At 39.0% G+C, this 19,461-nt stretch overlaps 1 protein-coding gene and 1 non-coding gene across 3 annotated transcripts; both read left to right on the top strand.

Annotated features, from left to right (window-relative positions):
• The first annotated feature begins 1,126 nt into the window (after nt 1-1,126).
• LOC113463361 lies at nt 1,127-1,323 on the top strand. Its single transcript, XR_003387484.1, has one exon. It is a non-coding gene; the product is annotated as a U2 spliceosomal RNA (small nuclear RNA).
• Nucleotides 1,324-2,880: 1,557 nt separating this feature from the next.
• LOC103716652 (probable tocopherol O-methyltransferase, chloroplastic) lies at nt 2,881-19,205 on the top strand. 2 transcript variants are annotated; one of them, XM_008804742.3, is made up of 6 exons: nt 2,881-3,248; nt 16,997-17,166; nt 17,345-17,449; nt 18,139-18,342; nt 18,654-18,756; nt 18,847-19,205. In XM_008804742.3, exons 1-6 carry the CDS (start codon nt 2,918-2,920, stop codon nt 18,948-18,950), a joined length of 1,017 nt encoding a protein of 338 aa, XP_008802964.1. In that variant the 5' UTR covers nt 2,881-2,917; the 3' UTR covers nt 18,951-19,205. The 2 variants fall into 2 exon arrangements, with proteins under 2 accessions (XP_008802964.1, XP_038982876.1); XM_039126948.1 differs by lacking the exon at nt 2,881-3,248 and adding an exon at nt 13,293-13,722.
• Nucleotides 19,206-19,461: the final 256 nt, after the last annotated feature.

Raw genomic sequence — 19,461 nt, 5'->3', positions numbered from 1 at the left:
TAAATCTATCAGCTCCATCAATATTGGGATAGAGGAATCGCCTTAATGGACTTAGCAGCTTCCTCTGCAACGGCATTCACAAAATTTCCTCCTAACCCAATAACTGTCAGTGACAGAGGAAACAACATTTGTATCAACCATAAGAGAGTGCTCATGAAAGAAAGAAGGTTTGTAGGTACAGGGGATGAAAGAAAGAAGTTTTATCAAGGTTCCGTCTCAAATTCTCTCTCCAAAAATTCAATGTAACAACTGCTAGCACGGTTGCTTGGTACCTCCTCAATCCAGAATTCAAATTATATGCATTACTTAAAATAATAATAATAATAATAAAAGCATCATTCAAAGAGATTGTTGCTGTCCGCAAGGAACTAGTCGGATCCTCTTTGTAAAATTTCCAAACAGTTCAGATTTTTTTTTTATCTAATACAAGAAGAAAATGACTTTTCGACAAGATTCAACCATGCATTTTGGCTGCCTTGAGCTTAGTATGGCATTTCAAGTTGGCTCGAGCTCACGGGGAGTTTAATCAAGTAGAATTGGCTATTGTGAGCTCAAAGGTCTATTTGAACTGCTAGATAGAGGATCAAATGCCTGGTTGCAACTTAGAGCTTTGAGGTGATCATACGCTTGACCTATCTAATTTGAAGTCTTTTAAATCCATGGCAGCTCTGGATGAAATATGACTCGGCACCATCAAGCTGATGATTACTATAATTGTAGGCCCTGTTAATGAACTAATTTTCAGAGGGAACATCAGATAGGCTGCAACGATAGACAATTCGCTTACGTCATAGCTAGGCTACTATCTTCGAGCTCTCCATCTCAGTGTAAATGGTAGCTATCCATCTTACAGCAAGTAATGATCTTTCCATTAACACCTTTGTCATAGAAAATTTAACATTTGGCTGTGGCAAATTTTTGTTAGCTGTGCAAAAATTCTATCTTGGCCTATTAGAATTTGCCATTGAGGCAATTTGTGTTGCAGCATATCAAAAATATGGGAGGAAGATATATGAACGGGTTAAATTCAGATCTCCTTGTTAATATTTAGTCCCACATCGGAAGTGGAACCTATTGGGAGGGGCCACTGTTGCAATAAAAGAAGGTCGAAGCCTCTTTTGAAGTCATACCTTTCTCGGCCTTTTGGCTAAGATCAAGTGTAGTATCTGTTCTTATCAGTTTAATATCTGATACGTGGGCCATCGGCCCACCATGATATTAAATTAATTTTTTGTGGGGGAGGGCCCATCACGGGGGCTTGCCATCGGGGCCCTCGAGCGTCGCCCATGCGTTGCACTACTGCGCGGGCCCGGCGCACCCCTACCAAACCTTAGTCTTAAACTTTGTTTCCTGGGATAGCTTAAGGAGGAGCATCTCTTTGCATTTTTATTGGTTTTGACTTTGTAGTTCTGATTGGTTTTCCATCGCTAATCAATGTGTTCCGAAGAAAAAGATTTATGACAAGAGGCAACCATGCCATTGTGGCCGACTTGAACTCAGTGGGGAATTTCAAGTTGGCTCGAGATGATTGGGAACTTGATCAAGTAGAATTGGCTGCTCCGAGCTTAAAGGTGATTCGGAGACCTATTTGAACTATAAGTTAGAGGATCAAATGTCTGGTTGCAATTTAGAGCTTTAAGGTAAGTTAGAGCTTGGAGGTGATCCCATGGCTTGTCCCATGTGATATGAAGTCTATTAAATTTGATGCATCTCAAAACTGATTTGAGGCGACGAAGCAAACCGACATATAAAAGCTTGCCATCTAGTCGCGAGCTGACTATTCAAATTTAGTTACGTGATCGACCTAGAAAGCGCATGGAAACTTCATATGTCAAACTCTTCCCCTAGCAGGCAGAATGGAAAGTTGTGAAAGGATGTTAACCTTCAAGTACTAAGATATAGATTGAGAATCTTAAAACGAAAAATTCGGCTCCTAACCCGAAATTGTATTTACCCACCAAAAAAGTTGCATACTAGCCTCCTATCAAGCGTTAAAGTAAACCGAAACACCAAGATTCCTCAATTTTTTGGAGGGATTTTTTTTCTTCTGTCCCATAGTTAATCTTAGTAACAACTTCGAAGATCATTTTAATTTTTTTTAAACTCAAAAAATACCAAATAAAATTGAGAGAATATATGTAATTTTTTTGCTAAATTTTATGAAAATATAAAAAAATCTACTTCTCTAGCAACAAATAATAATAATAATTTTACAGTACTCAAAAAATTGTAATTATTACTCAAAAATAACAATATCTCCAAATCTTGGCTGTTACAGCAACAGTGAATTGGGCACTGTCCCGAAAATCATATCCTTTTGTCTAATAAGCGAAGAAACCCGAGTTCCAATCATGCATCTCCAATTATTTGATACGGGTGATTATAATATGGAGTTTTCACTTCCTCTCTCTTAAAAAAATAAAGAGAGAGAGAGAGAGAGAGAGAGAGAGAGAGAGAGAGAGAGAGAGAGAGAGAGTAGTTTGCTTAAATTAATCCTGTACAGATCATAATTATATATTGTGATGGATTTCATTAATCATTAGATTGGACATTAATATATAAGCAGTATAACCAATAACATGAAATTATTTGCCCAAGTCATTGCAATTTTTTTTGCTCCAGCATGGAAATTTCGAACTCAAAAATATAATTTAATTCTAATAAAAACATTAAAAAATCAATTAATGGCTGCATATATTTTGCTCAATTAACATGTCATTTGAAAGCCCATCATATATGTAGGCACTCAACTTTGCTCCCACTTTCCAAATAAAACTGTTTCATGTATTTGTGGTACGGAATGGAATGGTCATTAATAAGTTGCTCAAAAAAGGGCAAAAAAAAGTGGCTTATAAAAGGACACCAAGGCAAAGCTCCCGCCCCTCGTTTTCACTACTCCAAAAGAGAACCCCAACCAATGACCTCTCTCCTCCGCACCTGCGAGCCACCGCCCCATCGACTCCGGTTCTCCCTCCCCAGCCGCAGCCGGCTCGGCGGGAGGACGGCGACGCCCTCCCGACTCCTGCCGTCGGCCCGATCTCGCCGGCTAGTGGCGGCCACGGCGGCGATGACGACGGCGTCCGGCGAGCTGGGGAAGGGGATCGCGGAGTTCTATGACGAGTCGTCGGGTCTGTGGGAGAGCATTTGGGGGGACCACATGCACCACGGCTTCTACGACGCCGGAGCTCCGGCGACGATCACGGGCCACAGGATGGTGGAGGAGGCGCTCCGCTTCGCCGCCGTTCCAGGTATCCCCTTTCTTTCTTTCTTTCTTTCTTCGGCTGTGTCCGGTTACCGGGTGTAAACATACCTTTTTTCTAGCTCGCGGAGTGCCAGCTTCCTCCCCCCTGGTTAAAGAGCGTATGTTGAGTGATGGGCCGCGTAGGCAGCCATCCGTACCCATTTCTTTCACTGCCTAATAAAAAGCCTCTCGTTATTCCGTTGTAACTGCCTTCCAAGGATGGCTCTAACGGCCGCCGTACAATGGCCGCTACATCTTAACGCGCCCAATGTAGCGCTGGCATGGAACATAACCCCTTAAGAACAGTAAAATTAAAATTATATTTCTGCTGATTATGACATCATTTTTAGGATTAGTACCCAACTTGGTTTTATCTTATATCTTATCTAAAGTAAAATTATTATTATTATTTTCTTGGACCGGCTCGCTGTACTTTAATACGAGCTGTATAAACTGCTGCTATACTAAAAAAAATAATAATTTTTATTAAAAAACCAATCATAGCTGCTAAATTTAGTTAGAAATAGTAGCCATCCAAACTCAATCCTAAATTAAGATCATGAGAGACGTGTTAGATTTGAGGGAATAGTTAGCAATGAAGGCCACTCATCATGGATAGTTAATAGGTATTACATATAATTATAGATTAGGGTAGGCCCATATTTTTAAATACTAAGAATAGCTTTAGAGTGGGCAGGCCTTTTTTTTCTCTCCTTATAGGATTCGATCCAGCCCACTCCAAAGCTACTTTTAGATATTTTTTAAATATATAGTCCTGGTCTAGCCTAGCCTATAATCCTATGATTTTGCTGGTTATACTAGCCCAACCTACGAATTCCATAGGATTTTCAGTTCAATCATCCAAACGAGCCCTAAATGATTTTTGTGCAGGCCCGGAGTTGAAATCCTGGCCAATTTCAATCTAGGTCAAGATTGTGATGAACTTTTAAAACCTGGACTATATTTGGGCTTGGGTCTGACCTGGTCCATTAACCTTAGGCTGGTTTGAGTATCAGTAAATTTTAAGATACAGCTGAATAATAATAATATGGTACTAGGGCTTTTCTTTTACTGTCCAATTGTTTGCCATGTATGCGTGATTAGAATGAATCTTGCTGATATCACTATTATTGTTGACTGTCCCTTGTGTCTCCAATTTAGGAGCTTGTTTAAACTGTGATCAAGCAATGTGTAGCACGATATCTACCTTGTCTAAGTTGCTATGTGAATCCAACTATTCAAGATTAATGTGCTAGTAGTTATAGCAACAGACTCAAGTTGGATCTTTCACAGTTCCAATACCATGGAACACAAGTGCACTTTAGTGAAAATTTTAATCAGGAGGAGGTCATGGGAAAACTGTCTAGTACACCTTGCAGGCAACGTCTGCTCCAATAATTTGTGCCAATTAGCATGAGGATGATGGATCTTAAGGTTGTCTTGATCTAATATTTGTGACCCAGTAAGTATTAAATGTGAGAAAGGATGTTAGACAGTCAATGTGGAGACAACAAATTATCAAAGAGGACTAGGAGATGATAAGCAGGGGAATTGACATTCTCAGTTATTAGGGAAGTAATGGATTGAAACTGTTTTAAAGGAAATAGTGTCATCTTGGTTCACTTGGACATCTATCTTTTCAAGCCTGTCATCATTCTGTTTAAAGGTATTAGAGTTATCATTTATCTTTTGCAGTTCCTTTTGATATCGTATGGTTTTGTTTAGTTTTGTTTCTATTGCTTTACATGTTGGTCATAGCAATGACACCATCATGTGAGATTTTCTCGGTAAAGTGTTTTCTTTAATGGTGGATTTGGTATCTATCTGTTCTATTCTTCCTTATCTTATTCCTTTTTATTTATCTCCATCTGTCGCTAATGAAAAGGATTGGAAAGCTCATAGGATTCAATTTTTTAAGGATATGAAATGAACTATGGTGGTTACAAAAGCGATTCACATACCTGCTATTAAATTTATCGAAAATATAGAATTAGAAATATGTATAAACAGGACAGCGAAGTACTATAGGAACAATTGCTAAGCTAATGATAGCTTATAAAAAATGCATTTACCCTCATACTATCAGTTCGACGTAAGCAAACATGGAAATGGGTAAGGGAATCAGTTTTTGATGCATTTTTGCAGTCAAGTACAAGAAATGATAGTTTTCTCTGCAAGACTAGTGTTGGAACTTAGAACTAGTTGGTGATGCATTTTTTGGGAGATCAAGCTTGTGTTTCTATTTGCACTCGTTGCCCAACTTGTGTTCTACTTTCATGACAAACAAAATATGGGATGGTTAGGTATTGTTACTATAATTGATGGTAACATATAAATTGGCTTGAAGATGATGCTGCATGAGGCATGTACATTGCATGATGAGATGGCTGTAGGAAAATTTATCATAATCAAAACGGATAGAAATAAACTTACTTCTTGTAGATCGGGTTGTATCATCACCTTTCGGTCGAATCACAAGTCGTAAATGTAATTACAGAATTGAAAAATGCTTGTTGATCACAACTCAAGAACTTCTTTTGCCTAGAAAATATGGAGAAAGATCACTCTGCTTTTGGTTTTCTTTATACATTATTCTTCCCCTTTTTTTATTTTGCGACTGCCTATATATATAGAGGCAAAAAATAACTGCCTTTGGCAGTTACAGATATTTTGAAGGGTTATTTTTCTTCAAATAAAATGGATCTGATCGACCCATCATGGGTGGATCGATCCGACTCCAAACCAATATCTCCAACTCGCATATGATGGGCTTGACACGATCCCATAGCACTAAGCAACACAATGAGAAGCAAAGTTTAATGGTGTTACCTTCTTCAACTCGTTGCACTCACGAACAAAGTGGCCTAACTTTTGGCAATGGTAATACCTCATTTTGGTCTTGTCTCTCTTTTTGCCATAATGCCTGTCACCTTTATGGTGATTAGTTTTGTTCCTTTTGGGTTCTCTTCCAATCTGCTTCCCCTTTTTGCCTCTATTCCAGCCACGCCTATGCTTGGAGCCCGAAGCTCCCTGCGCGCCATTTTCAGCCATATATGCAAGACTAGAAGCCCTTACTGTTCCAAGTCGCTCATCTTCTAGCTCAATATAGTGGGTAGTATCAACAAAGGCCTTTATACTATCATTATGGGTTAGATTTATCTTCATATGTTTCCAATTATCGGAAAGAGACCTAATTAAAGCTTGTACTTGTTGCTCATCCGTGAGAATATGACCAACTGATTTTAACTCCCTAATCATATTAGCTATCTCTCTTAGATGTTGTTTAATTGTATAATTGAGACGTTTTTTGTATGTGTCAAATGTTATAGTCAGCTATCGGAGTTTGGTCATGATGGTTCCCCCAAACTTATCTTTCAAATATATCCACATATCATGAGTAGTTGGAAATTGCTCGCATCCACAGATGAGATCATCAATTATGGAGTTTATTAAAATTCCATGAGCTAAAGTATCCTTTTGTTTCCATGCTTGATAAGCCTCCAGATCTCTTATATACTGAGCACTACTCCCTTTACCAAGATCATTTATTTTCAAATAAATGGATTCAAGTACTTGCTGTTCCTTAAGAACATACTGGATCTTATGGTGTCATATATTGTAATTGTCACCATCCGGTTTTTTGCCGTTATTCAGATCAGCTATTGTATTCTTTAATGTCATGGTCTACCAAGTAACAAAAGACATTAATCAATACTCAAAATACACACACGTCTAACTCTGTGCACATATAAATTAAATCAATGATAATTTTACATAAGTATATATTCAAAAGTTCAGTATGTTTCCAATCATCATCTGTAAAACAAATGTTCCATTACCATGTATTTAATTGCATTGCACAAAGAACAATGCTCAAATGAGAGTTTCCATCACAATGTTATTTCAGCTCCCACTTAAAATGATATTTCCATATAATCAACATTAACTAAATGCACATAACATTTAATTATGAAAATACCAAATAGGACAAATTACATAGAGCATACACATTAAACTATATGTGTTCACAAGCAATACAAATTTCATCCTACTTCATATATAGTTTCTATGTAATGCACAAACAATATGTGTACATTAATCTCCGCCTTTAAAAGTTCGAGACACTAGTATTTTTTTATTGATTAAATTACTTGCAAATTTATGTCCCATTTTTTCTATCCAAGAGTATAGGCCAATACAATCTTTTGTATTTGAACAAACGGAGAATGTTGCAGCACGCTTTGCAGCATTTTGCACATTTAACTCCAAATCATGTTCCTACTTATAGCACAAAATTCTTTTCACAACTTTGTACTCATTTCCAAGAAATTCCAATTGTGCCCAAATATTGTTAACCATTGTAGCCTAACGGGCCGGTGAGGACCTACATAATCCTTCAACTTTTTCTTCTTCTAATGGAATAAAATTAGCTATTCAATGTTCATTATTAATTTATGTTGCCCAAGGTGACAACCCAAGAGGGGGGGTGAATTGGGTTTTCTAAAAAATTATGTTCCCTAATTTTTTTACTTTGAATTGAATGCAGCGGAATGATAAGATGTTATTTACTTAAGCTCTAGGCAATTACAAGTAAAGCAGTGGAAAATTAAGCTAGAGCAATTATATTGTGGCTTTAGGGTGCAATTGATCTAAAATTAACTTATAGTTGTATGATCAATTTTAATCTATGTGTATGGTAAGAATAGAGTGGAAGCTAAGCAAATTCTAAACAATCACTTATAACTCTATAGAAAACAAAGCTAGAGATATTACACAATCAAGTATGAATATAAGGCATGAAATACAAGAGATAAGGCATCACAAATACAAAGATGTATAGTGGTTCGGTACACCCCAGCACCTACATCCACTTCCCAAGACCTCTTGGGAATTTCACTATAATCCCTCAGCGGTTGTTTTACAAGCTCACAACCTAACTTGTTGTTTTCACGAGATCACAACGAACTTGGTCGGTTTTCACAGGCTCACCGACTAGAACCAACCGATTGTTTTTCCGGGTTCACAATCAAACCCAGTTGGTTTTTTCCGGTTCACCAACCACAACCTTACACCGTTGGTTTTTCCTTTGGCTCACCAACAAACCTTAACCCCTTGATTCAATCCCTTGATTGAATCAAGTTACAAGATATTAGAACAAGAGTTTAAAACAAATACAAGCTTCTTAAACAGGCAGATATAACAATATAAACAAATAGAGTAAAGAGAAAGAAGCCCTCAAACAAGTTTTGTAGATGAAGGAACTCGGCTTCTTCTTTACTCGACCCTCTTCTGATTTTGCACGAGGTAGAGGATCACTGAGGCAGTACACAGTTGGAGAGGAAGCTTTGGGATTCACTCGGATGCTCTTCTTCTCTCACTTTTGCTTTGAATGGCCCTTTTGTGCTTTTGGGAGGTTTCTCTTGAAATTTCTTTGAAATCTCTTCCCTATGCATTCTCTCCCACTTCCTTATCTTCTTCCCTTGCTCTCCCCTTGATTTTATAGCTTTAGAGGGAGTGGGGACAAAAATCTAGCCGTTAGAGACAAAAATAGAGTCGTTGGAGTTGAGAAAAAACTAGCCGTTATGCCTCCCAGCGTGTTCGAGTCGACTCGGCTAAAGTAGGAGTCGACTCGGCTGAAGTAGGAGTCGACTCGTGAATAGGAGTCTGCCGGCACTGTAGCTGGGAGTCGACTCGAGCACTGTAGCGCTGAAATTGGAGTCGACTCGAGCACTGTAGCGCTGAAAATCAAGTCTCTGTCTTTTTGTCTGTTCTCAGTCGGAGTCGACTCACAGAGTCTCGGAGTCGACTCGAGCACTGTTCCTTGAAACTCCAGAGTGCCAGAGTCGACTCTGAACTTCCAGGAGTCGACTCGACGACTATTCTTTTGAATCTTTCTTTGAATTTGCTCCTCCAACTTGAACCCTTTGAACTTAAAACTTGGGCCAATGAAGTATAACTTTTTTTCAACTTTTTGAGAGCTTTTGAGGCCTTCTTGTATTTTTCCAACTTGCTATGTTTCTTGCAAAACAAATTATCTTTCTTCTTGCAACACAAACATTAGTAATTATACTTCAAGATTTTGTGATCATCAAAATCAATCTTTAACTCAATCTTTGGGTCATCAATTTATCTACTTCTTTAAATTGTTGTTTAATGGTGTGATTTGGGTCTATTTCATAACATATCAAGATGTAGTATAATTCCTCAAACTCATAGGGCAACATCCTTCTATTATACTCGGCGGCAGTTCTTAATAGAGATGGGCATCGGGCCGTGCCGGGCCACCAGGCCACAGACCAAATGGGTCGTGCCTGGCCCGACCTGTTACTAAACAGGCCGTGCCTGGCACAACCCGCTTAACCTAAAGGCTAAGCCCGGCACGGCCCTAGGCCCATGGGGTGGCGGGCCATGCCGGGCCCAGCACGGGCCATGCCGTCCAAAAAAAAAAGCCGTTATGGGGCTATTTTTTTGGCTCATAACGACTATTTGTGGCTTTTTACCCATTTTGCCCCTCCCAACAACCATAAAACGGCTAATTTAAGGAGTATTTGGAGGGAGGAAATTGGCCCGCAGGCCAGAAATCTTTAACCCAGCCCGGCCCCCTTTTATGAGCCGTGTCTAGCCCGCTTCGTGCCGGGCCATGGGCGGCCCGGCCCAATGCCCACCTCTAGTCCTTAAAGCATTTTTAGCTTTTGTTTTCTTCGCTATGGCAATTTCCATTCGGCTTTCTGGACTTCAGTTCTCCTGCCTCTTTTTCTCTTTTTATTATGCTGTGAAGATGTCATCTACCCCACATGAGAAAATACTAAGGGCTATGCAGAGGCTATTAAGAAAAATTCAACTACTAAGAAAACATAATTTAATACTTGATATGAAAGAGCATTAAATTTAAAAAAATTCCAAGACTAGAATCACAATTTTTTGATTAATATATAATTTATTATATTTTTTTGAAGGAAAAAAAAATGAAAAATAATGCCCTTCGTATGTTTTCCAAGAGTATAAAGTCCTAAATGTAAGTAGTGTCTTTCACCACCGGACTTCAACTCCCTAGAACATGAAGCCTAGAAGCCACCAGAAATTGTTTTAGAATTTTTAAATTCCAAAAATAATTTTTCTATCATTTTCTTCTCATTCCGAAATAAAAATAATAATAATTTATTTTATGTTTAGAAAAATAAAATAAATGACACAGAAAGATTCAGTAAATTGACATGAGTCCATTGGTGTGGTCAAACTTTGAGTTTGATATCCCTATGATGAAGACTAAATCACACTCTTCTATCCATCTTTTTTTTTTTCTTAAGCCAACAAAATTTCAGAAATTTTAAAAACTTTCAGCCCTTATAACTTTCTCAATTCTTGTCGAAAAATTATGAATTTTATATGCAAGAAGCTTGTGAAAAGATCTTCCAATGATACCAAAATCATGTAAAAATATACATCATACACAAAGTTATAAATTTTCAAAGTTTCAAATCCGGTAACTAGGATTTGAGTTTTTTCTCACCAAAGTGAGAGTTGGATCCTAAAACTTGTAGGGTAACTTCATCTATATGTTGGCTACATCCATGTAAATTTTCATATCAAAATAACATGTATACAAAGTTACCATTTTTGATCTAAAACTCTAGTTTATGTGGATTATTCTCAAAACAGTGACCACATCATTATTTTAATTCACAAATATGCTAGAACACAACCCTAAATGCTCTGATACTAATGTAGAAAAATTTATCATAATCAAAATGGATCGAAACAAACTTACTTGCTGTATCACCAGCTTTCGGTCGATCACAAATCATAAGTGTAATTGGGTTTTCTTGGTACGTTATTCTCCCTCCTTTTTTTCTTTTCTTTTGTTTTGCAACTACCTATATATATAGAGGTAGAAATTAACTGCCTTTGGCAGTTATCAGTCATCCAAGAGATGTTTTGAAGGGTTGTTTCCCTTCAAATAAAACGGATCGGGTCGGCCCATCATGGGCGGATTGACCCGACTCCAAAAAACCAACATGGCCTTTAGCACATGTGACTTGGTAAACCTCAGATTATTGCACCACAAGCCATGTCATGGTAGCTTTAACAAGATATGCTGTTATGGTGTCTACTTCGATATAAGCAGATAGAATCCACTAGGTTTAAGATCGACTGCATTTCACTTGCATCTTTTGTCCTCTATTTTCATAAAAGATTTGTATCATCTACTTCTCCATCCTAGCTTGCTACTGAGAAAATCATAACCAGCTAATGACTTGATTTATTCATGAAGCTTGAACCACATACCTTCTGCATCTTTCAGAGTTGGTATCTGACATCTAGTCCTACTTGCATCTGGATTGAAACCATTTACCAATTGTGTTGTCTTCTTAGAGATGGATGGATAAAGATTGGAATCTTTAGTGCATAAGATCCAGCAGGTATTGTCATAGAAATTAATTTTCTATAAAAAGTCCCTTGTCTTTTACAAACATTCTCTAGTGGTTTCGCTGTCCAACTTTCCCTTGTATATTAGATTGCTTTTTAGCGATGCTAGCGTAAGATGTGGAGCTTCATTAATGATCCTATTGGCCTGAACACTGCAGAGGCTATGGACAAACAAACGGGCAACCAAAAACTAACATCAGTGTTGGGCTAAGGGACTTTTTCGAGCAATAAATCTAAGTTTCTGAATCATTTCTCCAAGCCTTTTTTTTTTTCTGGCCAGCATGTAGCATTTCAATATCCAGCCTTCTTAACAATACTGTATATTTTAAAGAGTGCAGAAAGCCACCAAGGTGGTAGCACGGTAGGAACGGGGCTAAGATTTTACCGAAATGGCCCAAGTTTGAAATGCGCGGGCGTTGATTAAATATGGGGACCAGATGCCCCCCGCCTGGTCTGTCCAATGAAATCGCCATCTGATCCGCCGGTACTGAGATGGTGCTGGGATGACGTACTCACACATGGGGCAACTCACGGATCGGAGAGGGTATGAGTAAAGGATGGCCATCCCGTCTATCCGCATCGAATATTTTTTAGTAGAAGGAGAGTTCAGTGGAGACTGCTATGCGGACGGGTGGGGCTACCCTCCAATCCGCCTAAGAAAAAAAAAAAAAAAAAAGTGTGCAGAAAGCTTGAATATTTTAAAAGAGCCATGCCATGTCATCTGAACTTCTTTATTCTGTCTCATTATGATCTCTCTTCGAAGACACGCATGACTGCTTCCTTCTTCTTCTTGGCAACTCTCTCATCCCCACGACATCAACATGACTGCTTAACATTTAGGTCTTCTGACGCATCTATAGATCAAGTCACATGATAAGAATATCTTGTCCTTCATCTGAAGGAACCCATAATTGAACTCTTTCAGTTTCCTTGTTGCTTCCTCGCTGGTCCAAGTCACATGACAAGAGTACGTGGTACTTACTGCCTTTTTTTTTTTTTTTTTTTGGCTCTGTACAGCCTTCAATCTTTTTGTTAACAGATTTGCTTCAGCTGAAAATATACTGAAGTAAATATCTGTTTTTTAAAGATGCAAAAAAAAAAAAAAATCAAATCTCTGCATTTCCTAAATATAACTTATCTTGTCGATGCTACTTTTTTTTTTTTGTTTGTTTTTTTTTTGATACAACGGTGGTATCCTCTCTAGCTTTAATCTCTCAAGGACTTATGCTGAAAAAAACAGCTGAAATTATTGGTTGGCCCAGCTCCACCAGATTTAGACACATCCATGTTCAGTTTCTTTTTTATCCTTTGTTTGCGTCCGCTTTTTTGCGGTTGGACCGATCTACCGCTGCGCTGCTGGAGCTATTCTTTCTCTCCACCTCCTCCAGTTGGGACGTCAAAAAATAAAAAAAATAAAAAAAATAAAAATGATGAAGCCGGGGCGTCGGGTCCGACCTTCGTCGGCATCGATTCTGCTGCTATCCGGTTGCACAAATCTCAAAGCAAGATGAGTGATCTGATGGTCCAGGTCGCGAAAGAACGGAAATCGGTCTTTCGCGCCAGAGATACTAACTCGAAAAGTACCGTTTTTTTTTTTTTTTCGGTTACTTGCTACTTGCTACTTGCCCCCAGCCCGACTCCCTTTGCGTGACACCCTACTCGTCCCCACCGCCGCCACCACGGCCGCTCTCTTTCTATAAATCTAAAATCCTTCATGCTTTCCCTTCTCATCCCCATCTGTTTGTCATCGTTATTTGATTCCGATATGGATGCGGTGCTACGGACTGAGCACTCGCCGTTCCTCGGCATGTACGACGTCCCGGCGGAGTACGCACCGACGCCGGCGGCCGGGCGGGTGGCGGAGCGAGAGGAGGAGGAGCTCAAGAAAGGGATCGCTGAGCTCTACGACGAGTCGTCGGAGATGTGGGAGAGACTGTGGGGGGACCACATGCACCACGGCTTCTACGAGAGGGATGCGTCGGTCTCTCTCTCCGACCACCGTCTCGCCCAGGTCCGGATGGTCGAAGAAGCCCTCGCCTTCGCCGGAATCACAGGTCTATCACTCTCTTCCTACTTTCAATGCCGGCCGATATATTGTTTAGTATCGGTATCCCCCCACCCACCGATACGACGTATGAAGTGTCGGCCCTTGTTGCCAAAATTATGTTCCCGAACGTGATAAGATTAGGTTATAGATCAGATCGATCTATTTTTTTAAAAAAAATTTTTGGCTTTGCTTTTGAAGTAGAAAAGAGCAGAGAAGTATCTCGTCGTTTAGATAAGATTCTGTTTTGGTACCTTCTTAGAAAAAAGAAGTAAATTTGGGAAAATAGGTGGGAGAGAGAGAGAGGGAAGGAGACGCTCTTTATTCTGGCCACTTTTTTTTAATGGTAATGGATTGATGAAGGATTAAAATAAGAGCCTTTAGAATATAACCATAGTTTTGGATGCCTCTTGTTTGTTATATGATGTATGCGTGTTTGCTACGAACTCGAGTGATGACCGTTATTTGACATCGTCACTGTTCATTAGAATATAATGATATCTCAAATCCACATGGCAGCTTGGAAAAAATAATCATTCAGCGAATATAGATTTAAGAGCAACCAATATGTTATTCCCGAATGAATCCACTTTATTTTTCTCGTTAGGATCTTTTGTTTTGGGTTATTAACATTCATGAAACCTTAGAATAATAGATTAATTGCTGTTTTTTTATGGTAAAAGGTGATTCTGATAATCAGAAAATAAAGATTAAAAGGAGATAAGGGTTGCCTGGATTCCTGTGTCAGTGGCTATGATTAAAAGATGGGGAACCTGAATGACTGTCTGTCCTCATGGGCAATTAAACTAAAATGGGGAACAGGTTATTTTGTCGATGGTGTGAACGTCCCCACCAAGACAATGGTGGAGCACATGGGAGCTCCACTTGATCTCTGTTGCGTGTCTAGTTTCCAAAATTTGGCTTCTAACCATATGATTCGTTAAAATATTCTTGTTCGTATGTTTAAGCACTGCTACTATCAGACAATTAACACATTTTCCTTTTGTTTACTACGAACAGCAAGCAACCAGAAAAACATTTTAATGTTTGTGTGGTTATATGACGGCATGTTATATATGTTTTTATAGTAAGATTGCTATAGATGTTATAATACTTGGATTGTTTGTGTTAGGCTGTGTGTGTACATTTGCATGTATGTGTATGTATATAGGCATCTCTCTTAATGGGTTGTATACCGTATAGGACTCGGATGTAGTTCTCTCCTTCAAAAGTGTCCTAGTTTGATGAAGATATTCTCTCTCATAATCTTGCAACCTCAGTTGCCTAGTCAGTATTCTTTCATGCATGCTTTGCTATTATGCATAGTATCCTCTGTTATTTGTATGCCTTTCTACACCTTGGATCTGCCTCATCTGCACCTCCTTCACTGTGATCAGACCATGCCTCTTGCACATCTCTTTTTTGTTTCGCATTTGCCTACTTTCATACATCTTAGCTTACTTGCCGATATCAGTGTCCTTAATTTGTCCATATCATGGCTTTAAATCTCATATAACCCTTTGTTAGTTTGAGGGAGGTGGCAGATTGTAAATGTATAAGCAAATTGCTAAACTCGTGCAATTTATTGTCTATAAGATTCAGATGGAGTATATATCTTGATACGGATACTTGTTCATTTATCCTTTTATGGTTCTGTATGTATGTAAAAGCAGGACACCTGTTCAAAACCAAACATGGTGAAGTTGATATGGCTTCATGTGTTTGATATCATACCTGTGATGCTCATTGGCAGGGACTTCTTGTTTGTACTGGCTTATATTTGGTCACTCTCTTTGAACGTAATGCATCTATCAGGACTGTCAAAATTTCTTGTTTCGCATGATATTGTGTGCATGGAGCTCCTAATGTGCCTTATATCTCGTCACATATTATGGTTAACTCAGTTTAGTGGACACTAGGATTGAACCACTACTAAGCAAGAAATCTAACAATTGGTAAAGAGAAGCTGGTTTATTATACAGGATATAACATAGCCTCTTCTTAAATTCTCATTTTTTAAGTATCATCAGATCTGTTTCCAAGTCTATGTACACCAACATATAATATGGTCCACCTGCATTGTATAGGACTTGCAATTTTGTTTTCTAAAAATCCTTGTGAATTTGTCTCCGTAGGTTTACCTTCAAATACAATGGAACTTCCATGTTGATCAGTTAAAGTTATTTACTTCACATGATTCTTGAATATACTCTTATGTTGGTAGTTTCCGATCTCCCTCATAATTGACCATTATATATTTTTGGCTCGGTTGAGTAACCAACTGCATCTCCTGGCTTAGTGAATTGAACAGAAGTGAAGATGGGATTTATACCATACTGAGATCTGATGGATGGAGAACTGAATTGGTCATTTATATTAGATTGCAATTAAAAACCTTCCCACTAAAGGCCTAAATTTGGATCCCTTTGAGCTCTGTTTTTTCTGATCCATCAAGAGACATATGCATCACCCCTGAGCCCTAGTCAAATTTATTTGGTGGGAGGTGCTGAAAACCACTAATTTCACATTCTTCTTTTGCCTCGATGTCCTGTAGAGTCTCTGTAGCTACACTGAAGTACACTAATATCTGTTTGGGGAATACTGTAAGTGCACTGACAGCAAGTGTAAGGTTTTAGTCTTCAGGATCTGGCCATTTTGGTTGTCTTCTTTAATGGGATCTCCAACACCATCCTCCAAGTTGTCCCCCCATCCACCACCATATTTTCATCTGAAGGGTGTGTTCCTGTTTCCTCATTTCACATAGAACAGCAGAAGGACCTCTTTCAATTCGACTCTGGAAGTTCTATGGAATGTGTGTTTTTTTCTCCCTCCAAAGGTTGCTGTGGTAAACGGGCGCAAAATAGCCCAATATATGATATCAGATGCCCTTCAGTTTGTTAACTGACAAGTTAAATGTGATCATAGCATGTGAAGATGAGAAATTGGAACTTGTCAATCACCAACTCATTACTTCCCTCAAATTTCACATGTTGTTCCTCCTTACAGTATCTTTTCTGTCATTTGTCTCATTTTATTTAGAGTTTAACTCAGTTATTCTTTGAATAGGATTCCCTGGTTAGCAGGATTTACACACCTATGTTCACCATATTATCTTCATGCAATGTCCTTAATAAGGGTGCTGTTTCAGAATAAATACAACTATAAACAAGAACAGATTGATCAAGTGTAATAATAAAAGCAGTCTCATCGGGAATTATATTCTTCAAAATGCTATCTGAACCTTTTGGCATGGTTCAGTTATTCTGTGGGTTCTATGCGTGCAGATGATCCTCTGAAGAAGCCCAAGAGAATAGTTGACGTTGGGTGTGGGATTGGAGGCAGTTCAAGATATCTGGCAAAGAAGTATGGCGCTAAATGTGAAGGCATCACCTTGAGCCCTGTCCAGGTTAAAAGGGCACAGGCTCTTGCCATTGCCGAGGGGCTAGAAGACCGGGTACACATATAGCCTCTCATTTCTTTCTTTTAGTTATTTTGGTACAGCATATCCACCTGAGCTTGTTATCTTGGAGAACAATTATGATTTACTTCCTATGTTACATCAAGAACTGGAGTTTGCTCTTTCATTTCGTCCTTCAAATTTTACTTTTAATGAGGAAAATGGGTGTGAGCAGGCGTCCTTCCAAGTTGCAGATGCTCTGAAGCAGCCTTTTCCAGATGGGCAGTTTGACCTAGTTTGGTCAATGGAAAGCGGTGAACACATGCCAGACAAAACAAAGGTAATACTATGTGTTTGTATGAGCAAAACATGCCTGGTTTTAGTTGGCGCATGCATGATAAGACTTTCATGCAATCTAGTTCTCTGTAGTCTCATATTTAATTTGTTTCAAATACTATTCTTATAAATGTGTGTCTAAAATTCCTCAAAAGTAAATGTTTGTCTAAAAAGGTTAAACTTGTGAGGGGAGAGAATCCTGGTCAATCGAGCTTTGTCTCTAAAATCCCCTTGAGATGAGTTACTAAGTTGCACAACCAGACATTCCATCTGGTGCCAATGCCTTTCATGCTGCAACTCAAACTGATTGGAGAACCTGCAATGTTAGATATAGCACTCTGCTCTTGAGATCTAGTGGGTTTGCAATCCTCTGATTGCAGCCTATTCTTGAAATCTTCATTGGAATTGCCCAAAATGTAAAGAACAGATGATTCGGATATGACTTTGTAATAATCAGGTATATTTCTCTTTCCCATTCTTCGTTCAGACTAGGAGCTGTCCTGATGGAGATCATGAGGTGTAGAGATAAGCTCACATAAGGTGGGCCTTCCAATTCAATAGAACCATAGTTTAAAATTTAAATCGGTGCATGGTCCTGTGAGACCATTTCCATAGGAACTACTTCACCGTAAAAGTGAAAAGTTGTGATGCTGCTCGGGTTTCATTATCTAATACAATCTACTTTTGTCTCAGTTTGTAGGTGAATTGGCACGTGTTGCAGCACCAGGAGCCACCATTATCATAGTTACATGGTGCCACAGGGATCTCTCACCCTCAGAAGAGTCATTGCAGCCCAATGAATTGAATCTCTTAAACAAGATATGCAATGCATATTATCTGCCAGCCTGGTGCTCAGCCAGTGATTATGTAAAAATAGCTCAATCCTTATCGCTTGAGGTAAAACGCATTACGTCACATAAGAGGCTTAAGAGCAATATACTTTTTTGACTATAATGGATCAACAAACAATATTTATAACTAGCCAATTAATTCTTCTGAAGAAAGGCTTTGGATGTATCAGTTACAAAATTATTAAACATCCATGGCATATATCAACTGAATCAGCTATTCATGTCATCGTATTTAATCACACGCAGGCTCAATCCACATGGGTCGAATTGGGTTAAAACAAGTATATAAAAACATAGTATGTATACTTACAAACATAGAGATTTGTAGAGTTTTAACTCCGCCTGTTTCTCTGACAGGACATAAAGACAGCTGATTGGTCAGAGAATGTGGCACCATTTTGGCCTGCGGTTATCCGATCAGCCTTGACATGGCAGGGTTTCACATCACTGTTACGATGTGGTAATCTCCTGACTCTATTTGAGATAACTGATAATCTGGCATTTGTCCTCTCCTTGTGACTGATGTGGCCTCATTGCTATGCCTCGCCAGGATGGAAGACCATTAAAGGAGCACTTGCAATGCCTCTCATGATCGAAGGTTACAACAAGAAGCTAATTAAGTTTGCCATCATTGCATGCCGTAAACCTATGTAGGTGTCTGATGTATCCTAATGCATAAAATGCACAAGCGCATAGCAGAAAATTAGTCCTTGCAAAGCCAGTTTGGTTGTATCATAAACCTTTCATGTTGCTTTCTTACAACAAATTTTTGGGCTCAAGGTACTTCAACTGAAAGCATGTGACATTAAATCTTGCTGTAATATGAGCTTAGACACATTGTGCCGGTGCCGATCAACAAATGGAGAAACGAAGACCAAGGTGGGTAATTGAATTAAATGGCGTTGTTTTGCACAAATATTCTTGTCATCCATTCTTCAACTTTCGAGTGTATGATGCTGGACAAATAGGTATGTTGGTACCAGGGTGTTTTTGCATCACTTCTCTGGAATAACTGACATGAGGAGGCAGGGGAAAGAGGGAAAATAAGCACTTCTAAGAGTTGAGGAATGCCAATGTCCATCAAAAAAGATGGATTTGGCCTCCCAATCTGGGTGTCTTGGATTGCACCCTTCCTCCGGGCTGGACTGGCCCTTACGAGCTGCTC

The sequence above is a fragment of the Phoenix dactylifera genome, chromosome 5 (genome assembly GCF_009389715.1).
Source record: "Phoenix dactylifera cultivar Barhee BC4 chromosome 5, palm_55x_up_171113_PBpolish2nd_filt_p, whole genome shotgun sequence".
Classification (NCBI taxonomy): Eukaryota; Viridiplantae; Streptophyta; class Magnoliopsida; order Arecales; family Arecaceae; genus Phoenix; species Phoenix dactylifera.
This window is presented reverse-complemented; position numbering and strand designations above follow the sequence as displayed.